The 19,064-nt window shown below is 51.7% G+C and overlaps 1 protein-coding gene across 1 annotated transcript in view; it reads right to left on the bottom strand.

Moving 5' to 3' along the window:
* Nucleotides 1–18,104, bottom strand: part of LOC116953294 (trophoblast glycoprotein) — a 28,185-nt gene extending 10,081 nt beyond the window's left edge. The window contains exon 1 of the mRNA XM_032973371.2: nucleotides 17,286–18,104. Within this exon, the coding sequence (XP_032829262.2) occupies nucleotides 17,286–17,752 (467 nt within the window). The 5' untranslated portion in view covers nucleotides 17,753–18,104. The remainder of the gene's footprint in view (nucleotides 1–17,285) is intronic.
* Between the last annotated feature and the right edge of the window lie 960 nt (nucleotides 18,105–19,064).

Genomic DNA, 19,064 nt, shown 5'->3' with positions numbered 1-19,064 from the left:
TACTCATTTGAGGCTGAGTCGACCTAGGGGAGGCTCAGGACCGGTTCAGATAATCGTCACCGGTGTTGGCCGTGAGCGGGAATCGAACCCGGGTCGCCAGGTCCGTATCGCAGTGTGCTAACCGCTACACTACCGCTCCCCACAAATTGAGACCCACAGTATGACACAGACACAGATAGGCTGCCATAGATTTCGAGATCAGTACTCACGTTGTGACCCAGTAACTTACATAGAGACTACATAGAATTATACAGAGACCTGTAGACTGATTAAAACCGTGTTCTCAGTCAATGCAGTGGGTCTTAGGCTGGTCACCAATGTCTGCTCAAACGAAACCAATCACGTTGCATTTGGTTGTGCGCTTCATTTGGATACATTCCAGCTGTCGTGCGGTAAAATAGTATAGACTTACCCTCAGTGGCAGAGCGAATGGGAAAAGCGTGGCTCCCTACTGCGAAGGGATCTCAGAGGCAGCTCTGTGATATCCACTTCCGCAGGCCGTTCTGAATGGAGTTCCGACATTTTCGCACAGATTCACCGTCTGCTGATGACGCGATGCCCACAAGCGAGATCGGGGAGAAATGTGAAGACTTTCTCAACTAAAACTAAACTAGTTATGTATTTTACCAGGCAAGGCCCCACTGAGCTGTCTGATTCTTTTTTCAGAAGCGACCTGGCCACAAATTGTAGGTCAACATTGCTGGCTTATCATCATGTGGACATATACATCAGCCAGATACTCTAAACGCACGTTGATTCTAAATGTGGAGGAAAACCCGGAGGAACTGGAGAAAAATAGACGCGAACATGCGAACTCCAAATATACAGCAGCAGGTGTCAGGGTCGGGATCAAACCCACGACATCATGTATACCGGGCGAGGTAGTTAACATCTTGCCACCGTGTCGCCTTTTTTAGCGAGACCCTCTGTGTTATTAGACAGCAGCTCGCGGAAGCAGACATCACAGAGCTACATCTGAGACCCCTTCTTCAAATGATCGCTGTTCCACACACAGTATATGAGAGCACTTGGCATGTTGGAGATGCGACTAGCAGAAGCGGACATAATAGAGCTAACTCTGAGATCCCCTTCATGAAGTTTGAAGCTCGGAAAAAAGAGCGAACTTGGTATATGGACACGCGAAATGTTTGGAGCTCTGATGTGTCCGATCCGTGTCTGTGGGAGAACTCTGAGGTCCGGATGGTCGCGTGTTTAACAAATTATATTGACTTCAAAATAATAGTGAATCATTACGCAAGGGCCACTGTTTGTCCTTGAGCTCCACAAACACACGTGGGGCCCGGAGCAAACACGCCGAGTCCATTAACCAACAGCGGTGTAGGTGTGGCTGTGACAAAGGCGGTGATGATGAACGATGGTAACGATGGTGATGATGATGATAATAATAATCATCATCAGGAGCATTCATTCATCCATCATCATCATCATCAATGGCCGGGAGCTGTCTAGGTGCGGCTGCGACGATGGTGACGTTGGTAAATGATGCTGATAATGGTTGTTAAAATCAGGAACATTCAACCGTCATCATCATCATTGGCATGGAACAATTGAGGTGTGGCTGTACTGACGACGACGATGGTGATGATGATGATGATGGTGGTAAAGACGTGTTGGAAGAAAGAGGTGGGACGTACGGACGTAGTCACGTACCCACACTTTACCCCATTGCAGGTGACCCGCCGTGTCTGGCGAGGTAAAACCACCGGAGCTCTGCACTTTTAAAATCATCTATACTCTTTGGTTCTTTCGGTAAGTCACGTGGGTAGAAATAAAAACAAAATGAATCACGACGTTTCGATCGCAACGCAAGCCATCGTCTTCAAGGGGAAAATCGCGACAGCCGCGATGTCTGCTTACTTTACCGAAAGAACCAAAGAGTATGGATTCCTGCAGTCACGAAAGCTTCAAATCAAGATTCTATTTAGACCTGTGTTTTTTGTGTGTGCGTGTATTTAGTTTGCTGTGCTTGCCCCGCACCTCCGATTAGCACGGTTGTATACGTAAGGTGCGAAAGAAGTTCAACGGACATATCTACAACTTAACTGTGGTTGTAACCATTAACACAACTCAGTGGATACAGGAGGTGGGGGGGTGTGGATTTGAGAAACTTGCTCCAATGTTTAATCTGCCACGGCGGGGGATCGTATCGAACCGGCGATCAAGGTGCTCAACATCACACCACCGCAGAAACCACTGGGTTACATATAAGGAGGTCCTCATTCCTCACTCTATATATTTTTTTCGGAACGTTGCTAAGCTGGCTGGCTCGGAGCAAGGATAATTATCGGCGTAAGGCACTACCACTGGAGTACAAGCTGCCCATATATATACTCCTTAGAATATTTGTAGCCTCTATTCCTATAATTTTATGAATAGGTTTACAGACATCTAGGGTTCAATGATGACAAAATAAGGCGATATGGATATCCCCCGGCCAAAAATAATTCCCTGGAGCGGTGGTGCAATGGTTAGCGCACTGCACTGCGGAACAGGGCGACCTGAGTTCGATTCCATCGCCTGCCGCCGGTTAACAAACATCAGGAGCGAGTAAATATCTGAACCGGTTTTGGCACGACACACACACACACGTCCGCCCTCCCTCCACTCCCAATTCCTTCACCTCCCAAATCCTTCACCAACTGACCAGGGCGGTGAAGTATGGTCAAAGCTAAGTCTCGACGACTACCTCGACGGCTTAGGGAGGCCTTCGACCAGCAGTGGATTGGCAAAGGGCCGTACAAATAAAAGTGGGCATCCTGATGGAGGAGTGGGAAGAGAAAGAGGGAGAGGAGAGGTATTGGGGGCGGCGTTGGGGGGCGGGGCTAGGGGAGGTGTTGAGGGGCGGGGCTAGGGGAGGCGTTGAGGGGGGGGGGGGTAGGGGAGGCGTTGGGGGGGTGCGGGGGGGAGGTAGAGGATATATGGGGGGGGGGGGGCGTTGCGTGTAGGGGAGGAGTTGGGGGGGCTAGGGGAGATATCGGGAGAGGCGCCGGGAGGGGGGGAGGCGTTGGGGAGGCGTTGGGGGGGGGGTTGGGGAGGCGTTGGGGGGGGGGGTTGGGGAGGCGTTGGGGGGGGGTTGGGGAGGCGTTGGGGGGGTAGGGGAGGCGTTGGGGGGGGGTAGGGGAGGCGTTGGGGGGGTAGGGGAGGCGTTGGGGGGGTAGGGGAGGCGTTGGGGAGGGTAGGGGAGGCGTTGGGGGGGGGCGTAGGGGAGGCGTTGGGGGGTAGGGGAGGCGCCGGGGGGAGGAGGCGTTGGGGGGGGTAGGAGAGGCGTTGGGGGGGGTAGGGGAGGCGTTGGAGGGGGTAGAGGAGGCTGGGGGGGGTAGAGGAGGCTGGGGGGGGGGCGTAGGGGAGGCGGTCTGGCTGCCTCCATGCTGTTGGCTCACGCACAGCTGCGAGACGTTGTTCATGGTAAGGGGCCACACGCTGTTGTACGAGCCAGGGGGTTTCGGGCTCGTAATTGACGTGGTTTTTTTGTTTACTTATTCATCCAGAAAGGGCCACGCTACCGAGTCGCATGACTCCTTGACAGGGAGGGTCCTGCTCCTGAAGCTGCTGCTTATACAAAGGACCTCGATCCATACACATTCTAAGGCGGGTTATGCAGCCACGTAGGACGACGATTGACCTTGTCTGTTGAACACACGGAGCGCCCGGAGTAAACCTCCCCCAGGCTGTACGCGACGTCCCGAACGACAACAACTCTAATCCCCGTACAGATGGAAACGGATGGCGGAGAGCAGTACAACCCCCAATGCAGACCGATTTCTAAATTATTCCGCGGTCAATGCCTCGCCGTGAGTTGCGACGCGGGGCGAAGTGGCACACGAGAAGCTCTGCCAGCAGTCGAGACTCCCTTCCTCTCTGCTGTGAAAAAGGCTCGTAGCCAGAAACGTCGTCGCTTCTATTATTGTTCGTATTAGAATGTGGTGGGGGGGGGGGGGGGGGGCAGCGCTAAGGATGTGTAGAGTGGTGGTTTATTCCCCACGACACGCATCAGCATCATCAGCGAAGTGCTTCCTACTCTTCTTCTTCTTCTAGCTTGTTGTCCTTCCCCACACCGCACTTCGGATGAGCACGGTTTGGCGACGTACGGTGGGAAAGAAGCTCAGCATGCGGTAGCATACACACGTCATCAGCAACATCCACCATCCTCCTCCACCTCCCTCCTCCCCCTCCCTCTTGCCAACCACCTTCAACCGCCATCAACCACCTTCAACCACCGTCAAACACCTTCAACCACCATCAACCACCATGAACCACTATCAACCACCATCAACCACCATCAACCACCATCAACCACCATCAACCACCTCAACCACCATCAACCACCTTCAACCACCATAAACCAACTTCAACCACCTTCAACCACCTTCAACCACCTTCAACCACCATGAACAACCATCAACCACTTTCAACCACCATCAACCACCATCAACCACCTTCAACCACCATCAACCACCTTCAACCACCATCAACCAACTTCAACCACGATCAACCACCTTCAATCACCATCAACCACCTTCAACCACCATCAACCACCATCAACCACCTTCAACCACCTTCAACCACCTTCAACCACCTTCAACCACCATCAACCACCTTCAACCACCATCAACCAACTTCAACCACCATCAACCACCTTCAACCACCATCAACCACCATCAACCACCTTCAACCACCATCAACCACCATCAACCACCATCAACCACCTTCAACCACCATCAACCACCTTCAACCACCATCAACCAACTTCAACCACCATCGAACCACCTTCAATCACCATCAACCACCTTCAACCACCTTCAACCACCTTGAACCACCATCAACCACCATCAACCACCATCAACCACCTTCAACCACCATCAACCACCTTCAACCACCTTCAACCACCTTCAACCGCCATCAACCACCATCAACCACCATAAACCACCATCAGCCATCTTCAACCACCTTCAACCACCTTCAACCACGATCAACCACCTTCAACCACCATGAACCACCATCAACCACCTTCAACCACCTTCAACCACCATCAACCGCCTTCAACCGCCATCAACCGCCTTCAACCACCATCAACCACCTTCAACCACCATCAACCACCATCAACCACCATCAACCATCATCAACCACCTTCAACCACCATCAACCACCTTCAACCATCATCAACCACCAGCAACCACCTTCAACCACCATCAACCACCTTCAACCACCATCAACCACCTCCAACCACCATCAACCACCATCAACCACCTTCAACCACAATCAACCACCATCAACCACCTTCAACCATCATCAACTACCAGCAACCACCTTCAACCACCATCAACCACCTTCAACCAACATCAACCACCTCCATCCACCATCAACCACCTTCAACAACCATCAACCACCTTCAACCACCATCAACCACCATCAACCACCTTCAACCACCATCAACCACCATCAACCACCTTCAACCACTATCAACCACCTTTAACCACCTTCAACCACCATCAACCACCATCAACCACCATCAACCACCTTCAACCACCATCAACCACCTTCAACCACCTTCAACCACCTTCAACCACCATCAACAACCTTCAACCACCATAAACCAACTTCAACCACCATCAACCACCTTCAACCACCTTCAACCACCTTCAACCACCATCAACCACCTTCAACCACCATCAACCACCTTCAACCACCATCAACCACCTTCAACCACCATCAACCACCTTCAACCACCATCAACCACCATCAACCACCATCAACCATCATCAACCACCTTCGACCACCATCAACCACCTTCAACCATCATCAACCACCAGCAACCACCTTCAACCACCATCAACCACCTTCAACCACCATCAACCACCTCCAACCACCATCAACCACCATCAACCACCTTCAACCACAATCAACCACCATCAACCACCTTCAACCATCATCAACTACCAGCAACCACCTTCAACCACCATCAACCACCTTCAACCAACATCAACCACCTTCAACCACCATCAACCACCATCAATCACCATCAACCACCATCAACCACCTTCAACCACCATCAACCACCATCAACCACCTTCAACCACCATCAACCACCATCAACCACCTTCAACCACCATCAACCACCTTCAACCACCATCAACCACCTTCAACCACCATCAACCACCATCAATCACCTTCAACCACCATCAACCACCTTCAACCACCATCAACCACTATCAACCACCTTCAACCACCATCAACCACAATCAACCACCATCAACCACCATCAACCACCTTCAACCACCATCAACCACCATCAACCACCATCAAACACCATCAACCACCATCAACCACCTTCAACCACCATCAACCACCATCAACCACATCAAACACCATCAACCACCATCAACCACCTTCAACCACCATCAACCACCATCAACCAGCTTCAACCACCATCAACCACCTTCAATCACCATCAACCACCATCAACCACCATCAACCACCTTCAATCACCATCAACCACCTTCAACCACCTTCAAGAACCATCAACCACCATCAACCACCATCAACCACCTTCAACCACCTTCAAGAACCATCAACCACCATCAACCACCATCAACCACCTTCAACCACCTTCAATCACCATCAACCACCTTCAACCACCATCAACCACCTTGAACCACCATCAACCACCTTCAATCACCATCAACCACCATCAACCACCTTCAACCACCATCAACCACCATCAACCACCATCAACCAGCTTCAACCACCATCAACCACCTTCAATCACCATCAACCACCTTCAACCACCTTCAACCACCATCAACCACCTTCAATCACCTTCAAGAACCATCAACCACCATCAACCACCATCAACCACCTTCAACCACCTTCAATCATCATCAACCACCTTCAACCACCATCAACCACCTTCAATCACCATCAACCACCATCAACCACCTTCAAGAACCATCAACCACCTTCAACCACCATCAACCACCTTCATCCACCTTCAAAAACCATCAACCACCATCAACCACCTTCAACCACCATCAACCACATTCAATCACCATCAACCACCTTCAACCACCATCAATCACCTTCAGCCACCATCAAACACCATCAACCACCTTCAACCACCATCAACCACCATCAACCAACTTCAACCACCATCAACCACCTTCAACCACCATCAACCACCTTCAACCACCATCAACCACATTCAACCACCATCAACCACGTTCAACCACCATCAACCACCTTCAGCCACCATCAACCACCATCAACCACCTTCAATCACCATCAACCACCATCAACCACCTTCAACCACCATCAACCACCTTCAACCACCATCAACCACCTTCAACCACCATCAACCACCATCAACCACCTTCAACCACCATCAACCACCATCAACCACCTTCAATCACCATCAACCACCGTCAACCACCATCAACCACCTTCAACCACCATCAACCACCATCAACCACCATCAACCACCTTCAACCACCTTCAACCACCTTAAACCACCATCAACCACCATCAACCACCATCAATCACCATCAACCACCATCAACCACCTTCATCCACCATCAACCACCTTCAACCACCATCAACCACCTTCAACCACCTTCAAACACCATCAACCACCTTCAACCACCTTCAACCACCATCAACCACGATCAACCACCATCAACCACCTTCAACCACCTTCAACCACCATCAACCACCATCAAACACCTTCAACCACTATCAACCACCTTCATCCACCATCAACCACCATCAACCACCTTCAACCACCATCAACCACCATCAACCACCATCAAACACCTTCAACCACTATCAACCACCTTCAACCAACTTCAACCACCATCAACCACCATCAACCACCTTCAACCACCTTCAACCACCTTCAAACACCATCAACCACCTTCAACCACCTTCAATCACCATCAACCACCTTCAACCACCATCAACCACCATCAATCACCATCAACCACCATCAACCACCTTCAACCACCTTCAACCACCATCAACCACCATCAACCACCTTCAACCACCATCAACCACCTTCAACCACCATCAACCACCATCAACCACCTTCAACCACCTTCAACCACCATCAACCACCTTCAACCACCTTCAATCACCATCAACCACCTTCAACAACCATCAATCACCATCAACCACCATCAACCACCTTCAACCACCTTCAACCACCATCAATCACCATCAACCACCATCAACCACCTTCAACCACCATCAACCACCATCAACCACCATCAATCACCTTCAACCACCTTCAACCACCTTCAACCACCATCAGCCACCATCAAACACCTTCAACCACCTTCAACCACCATCAACCACCATCAACCACCTTCAACCACCATCAACCACCTTCAACCACCTTAAACCGCCATCAACCACCATCAACCACCTTCAACCACCTTCAACCACCTTCAACCACCATCAGCCACCATCAAACACCTTCAACCACCATCAACCACCTTCAACCACCTTCAACCACCATCAACCACCATCAACCACCTTCAACCACCATCAACCACCTTCAACCACCTTAAACCGCCATCAACCACCATCAACCACCATCAACCACCTTCAACCACCTTCAACCACCATCAACCACCATCAACTACGCCCCCCCCTCCCCACTGCTACCTCCCCCCCACTGCTACCCCACCCTCCGACCCCGACACTTCCGTGTTGAGTGTTTTGACTCCTTTGAGGATTGTTGGTGCGTTGCCCTTGGGCTGACACTAACAGCGCTTCTTTAGCGGGGGCGGTGGGCCAATGTAGGAGAGGAGGGGGAGGAGGTGGAGGAAGAGTTGTGGGTGAGGGGTGGAGGAGTTGGGGGTGAGGGGTGGAGGAGGAGGAGGAGTTGGGGTGAGTGGTGGAGGAGGAGTTGTGGGTGAGGGGTGGAGGAGGAGTTGTGGGTGAGGGGTGGAGGAGGAGTTGAGGGTGAGGGGTGGAGGAGGAGTTGGGGGTGAGGAGGTGGAGGAGGAGTTGTGGGTGAGGGGTGGAGGAGGAGTTGTGGGTGAGGGGTGGAGGAGGAGTTGTGGGTGAGTGGTGGAGGAGGAGGAGTTGGGGTGAGGGGTGGAGGAGGAGTTGTGGGTGAGGGGTGGAGGAGGAGTTGGGGGTGAGGGTGGAGGAGGAGGAGTTGGGGGTGAGTGGTGGGGGAGGAGGAGTTGTGGGTGAGGGGTGGAGGAGGAGTTGTGGGTGAGTGGTGGAGGAGGAGGAGTTGGGGGTGAGGGTGGAGGAGGAGGAGTTGGGGGTGAGGGTGGAGGAGGAGTTGGGGTGAGGGGTCGAGGAGTTGGGGGTGAGTGGTGGAGGAGTTGGGGTGAGTGGTGGAAGAGGAGGAGTTGTGGGTGAGGGGTGGAGGAGGAGTTGGGGGTGAGGGGTGGAGGAGGAGTTGGGGGTGAGGGGTGGAGGAGGAGTTGGGGGTGAGGGGTGGAGGAGGAGCAGGTGAGGTGGAGTAGGAGGTGGCTTTGTTAGGAGCTCTCTGATGTGATTTCGTGTCAGTGGGGAATGCAAGGAGAGGGGTTGATAGACCTCCCCTCCCCCATTGGGACCACTAACGTTGGAACTGTATTCATATTTAGCTGAGAAAATTAATCACACAATTGTTTAGGTATACACGCACGCACAAGTGTCCCTCGCTTTACGCGGGTTCGGTTCGTTTGATTTCACGTCTACGCTGCTGTCTCATTTCTACCCAAAACTCACTCTCATGCGGTTTAAATTCACTCATGCGGCTGTGCAATCGGATGTGGGAGAAGACTGCATGTGTGTATTGTGTATGTGTACTGTGTGTGTACTGTGTATGTGTACTATGTGTGTACTGTGTATGTGTACTATGTGTACTGTGTGTGTACTGTGTATGTACTGTGTATGTGTACTGTGTGTGTACTGTGTGTGTACTGTGTATGTGTACTGTGTATGTGTACTATGTGTACTGTGTGTGTACTGTGTATGTACTGTGTATGTGTACTGTGTGTGTACTGTGTGTGTGTACTGTGTGTGTACTGTGTGTGTGTACTGTGTGTGTACTGTGTGTGTACTGTGTGTGTGTACTGTGTGTGTACTGTGTGTAGTGTGTGTGTACTGTGTATGTGTACTATGTGTACTGTGTGTGTACCGTGTGTGTACTGTGTGTGTGTACTGTGTATGTGTACTATGTGTACTATGTGTGTACTGTGTGTGTACTGTGTATGTGTACTATGTGTGTACTGTGTGTGTACTGTGTATGTGTACTATGTGTGTACCGTGTGTGTATTGTGTGTGTGTACTATGTGTACTGTGTGTGTACCGTGTGTGTACTGTGTATGTGTACTATGTGTACCGTGTGTGTACTGTGTGTGTACTGTGTGTGTACTATGTGTAGTGTGTGTGTACTGTGTGTGTACTGTGTATGTGTACTATGTGTACTGTGTGTGTACTGTGTATGTGTACTGTGTGTGTACTGTTTGTGTAGTGTGTATGTGTACTATGTGTACTGTGTGTGTACTGTGTATGTGTACTATGTGTACTGTGTGTGTACTGTGTATGTGTACTATGTGTACTGTGTGTGTACCGTGTGTGTACTATGTGTACTGTGTGTGTACTGTGTATGTGTACTATGTGTACTGTGTGTGTACTGTGTATGTGTACTATGTGTACTGTGTGTGTACTGTGTGTGTACTGTGTATGTGTACTATGTGTGTACTGTGCGTGTACTGTGTATGTGTACTGTGTGTACCGTGTGTGTACTGTGTGTGTACTATGTGTACTGTGTGTGTACCGTGTGTGTACTGTGTATGTGTACTATGTGTACCGTGTGTGTACTGTGTGTGTACTGTGTGTGTACTATGTGTAGTGTGTGTGTACTGTGTGTGTACTGTGTATGTGTAGTGTGTGTGTACTGTGTATGTGTACTATGTGTACTGTGTGTGTACTGTGTATGTGTACTATGTGTACTGTGTGTGTACTGTTTGTGTACTGTGTATGTGTACTATGTGTACTGTGTGTGTACTGTGTATGTGTACTATGTGTACTGTGTGTGTACCGTGTGTGTACTATGTGTACTGTGTATGTGTACTATGTGTACTGTGTGTGTACTGTGTGTGTACTGTGTATGTGTACTATGTGTGTACTGTGCGTGTACTGTGTATGTGTACTGTGTGTACCGTGTGTGTACTGTGTGTGTGTACTATGTGTACTGTGTGTGTACCGTGTGTGTACTGTGTATGCGTACTATGTGTACCGTGTGTGTACTGTGTGTGTACTGTGTGTTTACTATGTGTAGTGTGTGTGTACTGTGTGTGTACTGTATATGTGTAGTGTGTGTGTACTGTGTGTGTACTGTGTATGTGTACTATGTGTACTGTGTGTGTACTGTGTATGTGTACTATGTGTACTGTGTGTGTACTGTTTGTGTACTGTGTATGTGTACTATGTGTACTGTGTGTGTACTGTGTATGTGTACTATGTGTACTGTGTGTGTACCGTGTGTGTACTATGTGTACTGTGTGTGTACCGTGTGTGTACTGTGTATGTGTACTATGTGTACTGTGTGTGTACTGTGTATGTGTACTATGTGTACTGTGTGTGTACCGTGTGTGTACTGTGTATGTGTACTATGTGTAGTGTGTGTGTACTGTGTATGTGTACTATGTGTACCGTGTGTGTACTGTGTATGTGTACTATGTGCAGTGTGTGTGTACTGTGTATGTGTACTATGTGTACTGTGTGTAGTGTATGTGTACTATGTGTACTGTGTGTAGTGTATGTGTACTATGTGTACTGTGTATGTGTACTATGTGTACCGTGTGTGTACTGTGTGTGTACTGTGTATGTGTACTATGTGTACTGTGTGTGTGTACTGTGTGTGTACTGTGTATGTGTACTATGTGTACTGTGTGTGTACTGTGTATGTGTACTCTGTGTACTGTGTGTGTACTGTGTATGTGTACTATGTGTACTGTGTGTGTACTGTGTATGTGTACTATGTGTACTGTGTGTACTGTGTATGTGTACTATGTGTACTGTGTGTGTACTGTGCATGTGTACTGTGTGTGTACTGTGTGTGTACTGTGTGTACTGTGTGTATGTGTACTGTGCATGTGTACTGTGTGTGTACTGTGTATACTGTGTGTGTACTGTATATACTGTGTGTATACTGTGTGTGTACTGTGTGTATACTGTGTGTGTACTGTGTGTATGTGTACAGTGTGTACTGTGTGTATGTGTGCTGTGTGTATACTGTGTGTGTACTGTGTGTGTACTGTGTATGTGTACTATGTGTACTGTGTGTGTACTGTGTATGTGTACTCTGTGTACTGTGTGTGTACTGTGTATGTGTACTATGTGTACTGTGTGTGTACTGTGTATGTGTACTATGTGTACTGTGTGTACTGTGTATGTGTACTATGTGTACTGTGTGTGTACTGTGCATGTGTACTGTGTGTGTACTGTGTGTGTACTGTGTGTACTGTGTGTATGTGTACTGTGCATGTGTACTGTGTGTGTACTGTGTATACTGTGTGTGTACTGTATATACTGTGTGTATACTGTGTGTGTACTGTGTGTATACTGTGTGTGTACTGTGTGTATGTGTACAGTGTGTACTGTGTGTATGTGTGCTGTGTGTATACTGTGTGTGTACTGTGTGTATACTGTGTGTGTACTGTGTGTATGTGTACTGTGTATACTGTGTGTGTACTGTGTGTATACTGTGTGTACTGTGTGTGGACTGTGTATGTGTACTGTGTGCATGTGTACTGTGTGTGTACTGTGAGTGTGTTTACTGTGTGTATGTGTACTGTCTGTACTGTGTGTACTGTGTATGTGTACCGTGTATACTGTGTGTGTACTGTGTGTATGTGTACTGTGTATACTGTGTGTGTACTGTGTATGTGTACTGTGTGTGTACTGTGTGCGCTACTCGACAGGCAGCTGTCTCCTCGTGCGATTTCGCTTCGTGCGCCCTTTTTTTAGGAACACATCTACTACCACTCCTAGCGAATACTCGGGTTGTATGTGCATGCACGTGTGTGTGTGTGTTCATGTGCATGTGTTCGTGTATTTATGTGTTCGTGTATTTGTGTGTTGGGGAGCGGTGGTGTAGTGGTTAGCTGCGCTGCACTACGAACCCGGCGACCCGAGTTCGCTTCCCACTCACGGCCAACACCGGTACGGATTAAATATCCGTATCGGTCCTGGGCCACCCCTAGGTCGACTCGGCCTCAAATGAGTCCCTGGTGCGGTGTGTAAACATCGCCGCTTGTGTTCATAGTTGCCGCTCGCTTAACACCACTTGCTCTTACCGTCTGTCAAGGCTACACGGGGAGGGAGATCTTTGTCTTTGTTATGCCGGTCATCTCGGTCAGTCGACCCACGGGGCACCCTGGACAGCGTTAGTTGTTATTGTTTGTTGTTGCAGGTGGCGGTGTGCGGTGAGCTCACCGCTCTACGAGAACCCGGCCACCGATGCTCGATTCCCGTCCGCGGCTAACGTCGGCTGCGAGTGATATCTGAAACGCACCTGGGCCTCCTCCAAGTCGACTCAGCCTTAAACTGTCAACATCTGCTGCGTTTCTTTCACTGTTTGCTATTTTATTTGACCACGTAAAGGCGCACAGAGCACGCGGGAGGAAACCAAAGCCCCTGGAGAGAAGGGGGAACAAAAAAAAAACCCTACGCGTGCGAGGGGGCAACACTCTATCCCGTACGGATGGAACAGGTGGAGTGCACATCGTTGCTGCGCTGCATTCTCCTGGCGAGCGAGGGTTTATGGCTCCTCGACGCCCACGGGAACATCTGTGCGATGATCCACCAACCCCCGCCGCTGCCTCCACATTTGCTGGGTTGCAGTCCACGCGGCTGACCACACCACTGCAATATTTGCTATGAACGATTTTTTTTTATTTAGATTTTTACCAGGTGTGGTATATCAGAGGCAATCAGGCCACAAAATGATAGCTGAACGAATTGGCTCATCAAGTGGAAATCTATAGCGGTCAAAAACTCTAAAGGCGTGACGTCCATTCTAAATGTGGAATGGAAAAAAAAAACCTGCAGGACCCGGGGAGAAATCCCCGCTACCACGGTGAGAAATCGCAAACTCCAAATATACAGCAGGCGTCAGGGTCGGGATCGATCCCATGATCTCCTGTATACCAGGCGAGGTAGTTAACATTTCTCCACCGTGATGATGATGGTGAGAGCGAGAGACACGCAATCTCCAAATATACAGCAGGCGTCAGGGTCGGGATCGATCCCATGATCTCCTGTATACCAGGCGAGGTAGCTAACATTTCTCCACCGTGATGATGATGATGGTGAGAGCGAGAGACACGCAAACTCCAAATATACAGCAGGCGTCAGGGTCGGGATCGATCCCATGATCTCCTGTATACCAGGCGAGGTAGCTAACATTTCTCCACCGTGATGATGATGGTGAGAGCGAGAGACACGCAAACTCCAAATATACAGCAGGCGTCAGGGTCGGGATCAATCCCATGATCTCCTGTATACCAGGCGAGGTAGCTAACATTTCTCCACCTTGATGATGGTGAGAGCGAGAGACACGCAAACTCCAAATATACAGCAGGCGTCAGGGTCGGGATCGATCCCGTAATCTCCTGTATACCATGCGAGGTAGCTAACATTTCTCCACCGTGATGATGATGGTGAGAGCGAGAGACACGCAAACTCCAAATATACAGCAGGCGTCAGGGTCGGGATCGATCCCATGATCTCCTGTATACCAGACGAGGTAGTTAACATTTCTCCACCGTGATGATGATGGTGAGAGCGAGAGACACGCAATCTCCGAATATACAGCAGGCTTCAGGGTCGGGATCGAACCCACGACTTACTGTATACCAGGCGAGGTAATTAACATATCCTATCCAACCGTGATGATGATGAGAGAGAGAGAGACACGCAAACTCAAAATATACAGCAGGCGTCAGGGTCAGGATCGATCCCACGACCTCCTGCATACCAGGCGAGGCAGTTAACATCTCGCCACCGTGGCGCCCCTGTAAGCATCAGGTTTTAAACATCGACAACTAGGGAGAGACAAAGGCGGCTGGGTGTGGTGCCAGCCAAACCCCCACCTCGGGCGCTGTACCAGACATCATCGGCTTTTGGCTAACGGCACTTGCCCCAACAGTCTATAAAGGCCCTACGGGGGACTTTTGTATTTGTTTTGTCTGTGCGAATGAATGGCGTGGGTGGCTGTCCGAGCAACGGTACCCTCACCCCACCTCCAATTAAAAAATAAAATCCCCCACAGAATTAAAGCCCTTGGTGTCACTCCACTGCTGGATGAGTGCCTCTCCACGCGCGTCGGTCCATGCGGATTGTTTGACCATACTTCACCCGGTGCGGTGTGTGAACATCGCCAGTGGGGAGACAAAGGCGGCCGGGCGTGGTTCCGGTTCACCCAATACCTCTCGTGTGCCGTGCCGGAATTCATAGGTGCTCGCTAACAGCACTTGTTAAAGGCTATACGGGGGATATTTGTCTTTGATCGTATGTTTGTCTGTGTGTGTATGCGTCTGTGTTTGAATTGGCCGTGTCAACATTCACCTTCCTGTGTGTCTGTCTGTCTGTGCATTTTACTTCATCTGTCTGTGCCTGTACGTGTCTCTGTGTCGTTTCCATAACACAGAGCCCCATGAACACAAATGAATTCATATGAATACACAGACACGCACAAGCGCCTCCGATTAGCAGGGATGGCTTACACACGGTGATAACGAAATTCAACATACATACAATATAGGCTGCCTCCGATTGACAGTGGTGTGTGCGAGTCTGTCTGTCTCGCCATATATCGATCTCTCTCTCTGTCTCTCTGTGCGCTTCTGTGTGCGTGTTGAACTTTTTTCGCGCCGTACGTAGCCAAACCTGTGGATGTCTATCTGTGCGCGGTCGCCTCGCTATCTCTTGCGTGTCAACACGGGCCGGAGAACTCCTATCCAGCAGTGGATTAGACACCAACATGTCATTGAGCACCACGCTCGATCGGTGTGCGTGTCCATGACCCACGCGCGTCTTTGTCTCTCTCTCGTCGGGTAGAGCAGTGGTCCTTGACCTTCACTGCGGCCTTGCACCCACTTTGATTCTCAATCATAATTATTTTTTATTATTATAATGTTAATAAATACGCAGGGGTTTGACTAAACAAAGTAAGTTGTTACTTAACGTGACCGTGCTTCGTTTGTGTTGTCGATTATTTAACCTCCAATAAAATCTGGCCAACGTCTCGCACCCCCACAAAGGGCATCTCGCACCCCCAGGGAGTGCGTGCACCCCCAAGGGATTCGTGCACCCCCAGGGGATTCGCGCACCCCCAGGTGATGCACGCACCCCCAGGTGATGCACGCACCCCCAGGTGATGCACGCACCCCCAGGGGATGCGCGCACCCCCAGGGGATGCGCGCACCCCCAGGTGATGCGCGCACCCCCAGGTGATGCACGCACCCCCAGGTGATGCACGCACCCCCAGGTGATGCACGCACCCCCAGAGTGATGCACCACTGCTGTAGAGCGCTCTGCGTGTGCTAAGAACCCAGCCAGCCGAGTTCGATTCCCGCTCACGGCCACCAACACCACCAGTGGCGACGATTATCTGAAACGGTCCCGGAGCCTCCCCTAGGTCGACTCGGCCCCAAAGCAGTAGCCGGTGCCGCGGCGGTGTGTAAACATCGTCACCGGGGAGACAAAGGCGGCCGGGCATGGTGCTGGCGACCTACTCACCCCCCGTGTGTCGTGCCGGCCTTCGTAGGTGCTGCTCGCTCAACAGCACTTGCCCCAACAGTCTGTTAAAGCTACATGGGGGATCTTTGCCTTTGTTTTGTCACTTCCCAAGGGGGGGGGGGGGGTATAGGGAGAGGGAAGATCACAGGGAGCGAATCTCGAAACTTCCCAAGGAGGAGGAGGGGGGGGGGCAGGCAGTCCCTAAAACCCCAAGATGTATAAATATGGCCCTACATATTGTATTTACTTTGATAAGTATCAATACATAGCGTACTCATGTCCGGGTCTTAAAGGTGGATGGGTGGGTGGGGACACTCCCACAGCTCTCCCCCCCCCCAAACCCACCCATCCAGCAGTGGATCCAAGCGGAGAGTGGAAGAGAGGATGGGAGGTGGTGGAACAATCTCCCACCACCCCCTCCTCCACCACCACCCCACCTTTGATAACACCGCTGTCAAAACAACCACCGCCACCGCCGCCGCCGCCACCCACCCATCCCGCAGTGGACCGCAACTCGCCTGAGGTTGAGCGTGGTGAGCGAGTGCAGCGGGGGCACCGCGTCTCGGGCGAAAGCGCCGCCCGCCCCGAGGCTGCTCACGACGTTGCCCGTCAGGAACAGAGTGCGCGTGTACCCGGGCAGCCCGCGCGGCGGCTCGGTGAGCTCCCGTGCCACGCACTTGACGGTCCGAGCCTGCTCCGAGCATTCGCACGCGGCCGGGCACGCCGGGGAGAGGTGGGTGGGCTGTGCGGCGGAGGCCTCGGCGGACAACGAGGAGGAGGAGGAGGATGATGATGCTGCTGCTGCTGCTGCGTTACAACCGCGCGCTCCGTTCACGAGCAGGAGGAAGAGCAGCGGCGGCGGCAGGAGAAGGAGAGTCGTTGTCCTGGGCGATACTTCGCCGTGTGATCTCCGTCTGCCCTTCCTTGTATTCGTCGTCTTCATCATCATCATCATCCTCGTCGTCGTCCTCGTCGCCGTTAGCATCGTTGGGTTGATTGGAGGAGGAGGAGGAGGTGGTGGTGGTGGTGGCGTGTGGGTCAGTCCGTTGGCTGAACTACGCTCGACTTGGCGAGCCGGGGGTGGGAGGGGAGTTGCGTGGAGAGGAGAGGGCGCGAGCGAGTCAGCGAGGATGGCTCTCACCCCCGCGGAGTCGAGAGAGACGCGCGGCGAGGCACAAAGGCGGCGTGGCTCGCAGCGTCTCGGGGAGTTCCCGTGGATGGGCAGCAACGGAAGCCGCCGCCGCCGCCGCGGAATCGCGCAGAGACGGAACACGCAGCACCTTCCTCCTGTGCCGAGAGCAGGGCGAAGAGAACTGCTGCCCCCCCCTCCCTCCCTCGCCCCCTCCCCTCCCTCCCTCGCCCCCTCCCCTCTTCCGCTCTCGCCCTCTCACTCACGCGCCCTTTCTCCCTCCCTCTCCCTATCTCAGCACCCCCCTCCCCTTCACTACGCTCGTGCTCCCTCTCCCCACCCTCTCGCTCCCTCTCACCACCCCCTCGCTTACTCTCTCCACTCTCTCTCACCACCCCCTCGCTTACTCTCTCCACTCCCTCTCACCACCCCCTCGCTTACTCTCTCCACTCCCACTCACCACCCCCTCGCTTACTCTCCACTCCCTCTCACCACCCCCTCGCTTACTCTCCACTCCCTCTCACCACCCCCTCGCTTACTCTCCACTCTCCCTCACCACCCCCTCGCTTACTCTCCACTCCCTCTCACCACCCCCTCGCTTACTCTCCACTCCCTCTCACCACCCCCTCGCTTACTCTCCACTCCCTCTCACCACCCCCTCGCTTACTCTCTCCTCTCTCTCACCACCCCCTCGCTTACTCTCTCCACTCCCTCTCACCACCCCCTCGCTTACTCTCCACTCCCTCTCACCACCCCCTCGTTTACTCTCCCCGCTCTCTCTCTCCCTCCTTCCCTCTCTTTTTTACGATCACAGGAAACAAGAAGATGCTCGGTGTAGTCGGCACTTTGCTTCGTTCATCATTTCGTTGTTTTAATGCTTTGCTTTATGTAACCCCCCCCCCTCCCATCTCTTGCGCCCCCCCCCCTCTCTCTACCGCTACGTGTCCCTCGCTCACCCTTTACCCCCCCCCCCCCACACACTGCTCCCTCAACCCCCCACCGCTCCCTCTACCCCACACTATCTTTTACTCTCTAATTACGATCCACCTCTCACTCCGTCTTTCTCCATCTCGTCCACCCTCCACCCCTAATCACCCTCTGAACATCTTGTCTCCTTTCATCTGACTTTCTCACTCTCTCTCTCTCTCTCCCCCTGTCTCTCTCGCTC

The sequence above is a fragment of the Petromyzon marinus genome, chromosome 51 (genome assembly GCF_048934315.1).
Source record: "Petromyzon marinus isolate PM22_M1 ecotype Great Lakes invasive population chromosome 51, UKy_Petmar_22M1.pri1.0, whole genome shotgun sequence".
In the NCBI taxonomy this organism is placed as follows: domain Eukaryota; kingdom Metazoa; phylum Chordata; class Hyperoartia; order Petromyzontiformes; family Petromyzontidae; genus Petromyzon; species Petromyzon marinus.
The sequence above is the reverse complement of the archived record's forward strand: the minus strand, read 5'-3'. Positions and strand labels throughout refer to the sequence as shown.